At 36.1% G+C, this 3,992-nt stretch overlaps 1 protein-coding gene across 1 annotated transcript; it reads right to left on the reverse strand.

Moving 5' to 3' along the window:
• Nucleotides 1–413: 413 nt before the first annotated feature.
• Nucleotides 414–1,427, reverse strand: LOC129276858 (G-protein coupled receptor 52-like). Its single transcript, XM_054913257.2, has one exon. The coding sequence runs from the start codon at nt 1,425–1,427 to the stop codon at nt 414–416; it is 1,014 nt and encodes a 337-aa protein (XP_054769232.2).
• Nucleotides 1,428–3,992: the final 2,565 nt, after the last annotated feature.

Genomic DNA, 3,992 nt, shown 5'->3' on the forward strand with positions numbered 1-3,992 from the left:
AAATGATAACAGTTATTGGCGAAGGTTTAAGGAAAATCCATCAAAGAATAAAAAGTTATTCTTTTTTTTTTCAAATTCAAATTCAAATTATTAGAATTTAACTGTTTGATTTGTGATTTTAGATGAGAGCAGCTTTCCTACGTATCGTTTATGGTAAAAGTCAATGAAATGTCATTTTCTCAGAATATTATAAATATTTTTTTTTATTGTACCTTCAGTATATCAATAAAAATCATTTCACACCCACTCCTAAAAAGAAAGTAATGGAATAATTCATCATGAACCACTAAAAATGAAATTTATTAAGTAATGATTATTTAAGGGATTACTTTGTCAAGGGTGAAAATTCTCCTCGCAGAAAAAAGCACTGTAACCAAAAAAGTGATGTAATTCGAAGCATTAATAAATCTTCATTATTTTGTGGTATTTGAGCAGTATATTCTGAGTGTTTTCATAAAGACATCTTTAGCTGTCTCCCGGAACATCCTATTTGTGATCAGGTACACTAGGCAATGCCACCACGTTGTAGACATGGACAGGAACACATACACACTTCCAAAGACTGGAGGAAAATTAACACCAACGCCTAACAATACATAGATGATGGTGAGAGGAAACCAAGAGATAAAGACGACAACGTTCAGGAGAAAGATGGTCAAAAGTGCTCTTCTGTTGCTCTTACGCTGTCTCCTAGTCGTTACCATTTCCTCTACGTCATGAGCTAAGGTGTCGTTGTGGTCCTTGCGCTGATTAACCGTGCTACCCGCTGCAGTCACCGCGATCTCCACATCTGCAATCGCCTTCGATTGCTTTCGGGCAATGACCAGCAAGCTCACTGTTGAAACGATGGATGTGAACACCGCCATCAGCAAGAAGGAAGCGCAGAAAATCAGGACGAAGTTGCCTCTGAGTGCATCCATATTTGATTTACAGAAGTTCATCATGAAGTCACCTGAAGGTGTCTTGGGTATAGGCAATCCCACAATGGCCAGAAGACTCGCGGAAGTTATGGCCGCTGACATGACTACAACGGCCCTTCGATCAGTAACTATATGATGGTACCGAAGGGGTTTTGCAACTAATATATATCGGTTCAGATTAAGAAGAGAGGTAACGGTTAATGTCACGAAGAACCAAGGAAAACTCAACACACCTTGGTAGATGCAGATGGCGAATCTGGCATTGGCAGACATGGGGACTATCTGGAGGAGTGATGTAATCGCTTGACCAACCCCGTAGGCTGCATAGCATACGGTCAGTGCCTTAATAAGCATTTTGGTCACAGAGTCGAAGCCAGTTGTTGATTGGCGAAGAATGCAGTATGTAAAGGCGTTTGCAAGGACAGACAAGGGAAGTTGTGCTACATTAAGGTAAAAGAGCGTGGAATACGTCTCAAGATATTCGGAGCTAGAATTAGAAGACGCCATCGTGTTCATACCCAAACCTTCAACTGGGATATCCAAGAGCCGTACTTCCTTCAAATTACTAACATTGATAACTGAATAAATGTAGGAAGTGCCGTCGATAATCTTACTTAGGTCATTGGAAACATCACCGACGATAATTTGACAGAATAATTACTTCACAAAATTGCGAAATGAACTCATCGCAACGGATATGTTCAAGGCATTTGTAAGCATAAGAGATTGATAATGAAAGGCATATAATAAAAGGCCTTTCAATCGCATCGTGGCTTCACCTAGATAAAAAGTGATTAATGGGCAAGGCGACTCACAAGTTCATTATCTCCCTCGCTGACAAATATTGGTTCTTTTAACATATACGCTGGGATATGTAGGTAAGAGGATCGGATTAATGAGATGGTGATATTGAAATGACAATCATGCTCTCTTTATTTTGAACAATGCGCATTAACTTGAGTAATATCTATAAATATTAATCTAGAGCAAATCGGATTCTTATCTGGTTCTGAAAAAATGTGAAAGATAGTGAAAACCCGTATAAAGGTTTGAAAATCTACCTGAGCATCTCAGATGGTCAAGGAGCATAATTGCTAATAGTGCTTGAGAATATGACTGTGATTTTATTTTCAACGCCATTGCAGAAACGAAAAAAAACATCAATTGAATGCTTAAAACAGTTTGGACAAAATATAAGTTTATTATTTTTATTGTATATAAACCCACTTCTTAAGACGGAATGGGCTGTAATTATTTGCAGCTTTTGAGTATCCAGTTACTTTATTTGAAAGGTATATGCTTAAAGTTTTATTTGTCATATAGAAATTAATGATTACTGAGAGACGGTGCTAGATTTGAAACAATTACAAATTTGAATTCAAACGGTTGGAAAAATGTTAAATGGCCACGACAGTTTTGTAAGATCGGAATAAAATAATTGCTAATCGATGCTTTGAACCTTTACTGGATTTAAATTATGAATCAATATTGGAAGGAATAATATTTCATATAGAGACGTCATTTACGACCACGGACAGTGAACGTTTTTGTGTTCTGAATTTAGTGACACGCGACACTCAGTAACTGTAAACACATATGATATTGCAATTAAAAATGAGTCTTCTGATTGTATGGTTATTATTTCTATTCACGTTTTAAATAGATAGTTGATAACCTAATAGAAAGGTGGATATCTGTCAAGCCTAAATGATCACGTTTTCCTTTTTTTTAAAACTCCGGCTGGGTCTTTTTGCGGGTATGAATAGTCCTTAGGATAAATGAAGAACACCCCCACTTTGAACTCTTTTATATAAATAGAATACATGAACAACAGAAAAAAACAAGATACCTGGCCATTGGCACAATTTCGATGTGCAAAAATAATATGTAACACATTCATTACCTATCGTTCATGTTGTTGATTTTTCGAAGAGGAATTCAGTCTTCGTAGTATCATAACTTGTGTAAAGGGAGAAAAAAATAACAAAAACATAACGGCGAAGTCCTTAGAGAAATAGTTCAAGAAAATGTAAGTTTGTGCGTGATTAAAGATTAAACTAATTGTGAATCTTGAACATGATATTTGGTGAGCAGATAGTGTCTAGTGGTTGTGGGCAACTCTCCAGCTCTTTTGTACTTGTGTTTTTTTCAGTAAGAAACAAAGAATCATAATAACGCATGTGGGTGCTAAACAATGCATACATACTGTTTATTAATGACATGGCTACCATATTTTCTTATGACCTTATCAAATGCCACTATTAAGTTAAACATTTAAAAATTTGATTTTTATAAACGTTTTGTGTACCAAATTTAATTAAGGCTTGTCCGTACCACTGAATCCTTTATTGAACTATACACAACAAAAAAAGTAAGTCCCCCTGCTGTAACTTTTGAACGGAATTATTTTGAGATATGATATTTCGTAGGTAGTTTTCTACAATCATTAAGCAACCTCTGGAGAAAAATGAGATTGATCGGTTGAGTCATGCATGAGTAATTAAAGATTGAATTAAAAATGACCAATTTTGAAAGTCACAAGAGTCGTTTTTCAGATTGTGGAAATACAAAGCTGGGCAAAAGATGCTTTTAGGTGAATTTTATGGTGTTAATGCTGTTTTACTATCCATCATTTAGCCACTCCACACACAATTTTGATATCGTATGTTCATGGTTGAGTGAGCACAATAATGCATGTACAAAAATGTAAAAATGACCATACGATTGTGATTTTTTGCATGGTCAGCCCCCCCCCCCCCACTTTGAAAACCGTTCCGCGGCCCCTGTATAGTGACGTGTCGTCAAAAGGGGTTTATGGTAGTATCCTCTACAACTTGTTAGATCATGTTAAAATTTGAAAATGTTGGTGGCTCCCCCGATTATAGGCCCCTCCCCCATTTTAAAATTCTGGATCCACCACTGATTTGTCCATAAATTAAACTGATCATGATAATTTGTAAGAAAAAATACATTTATGCAGTATAAAGAGTATTCATTCCTAAGTTTTCAAATGTGCTCGCTCAACCATGAAAATGTTAAAACTTCGGAAAGTGTGTGGTGATAGAAATGATG

Source organism: Lytechinus pictus, chromosome 14 (genome assembly GCF_037042905.1).
Source record: "Lytechinus pictus isolate F3 Inbred chromosome 14, Lp3.0, whole genome shotgun sequence".
Classification (NCBI taxonomy): Eukaryota; Metazoa; Echinodermata; class Echinoidea; order Temnopleuroida; family Toxopneustidae; genus Lytechinus; species Lytechinus pictus.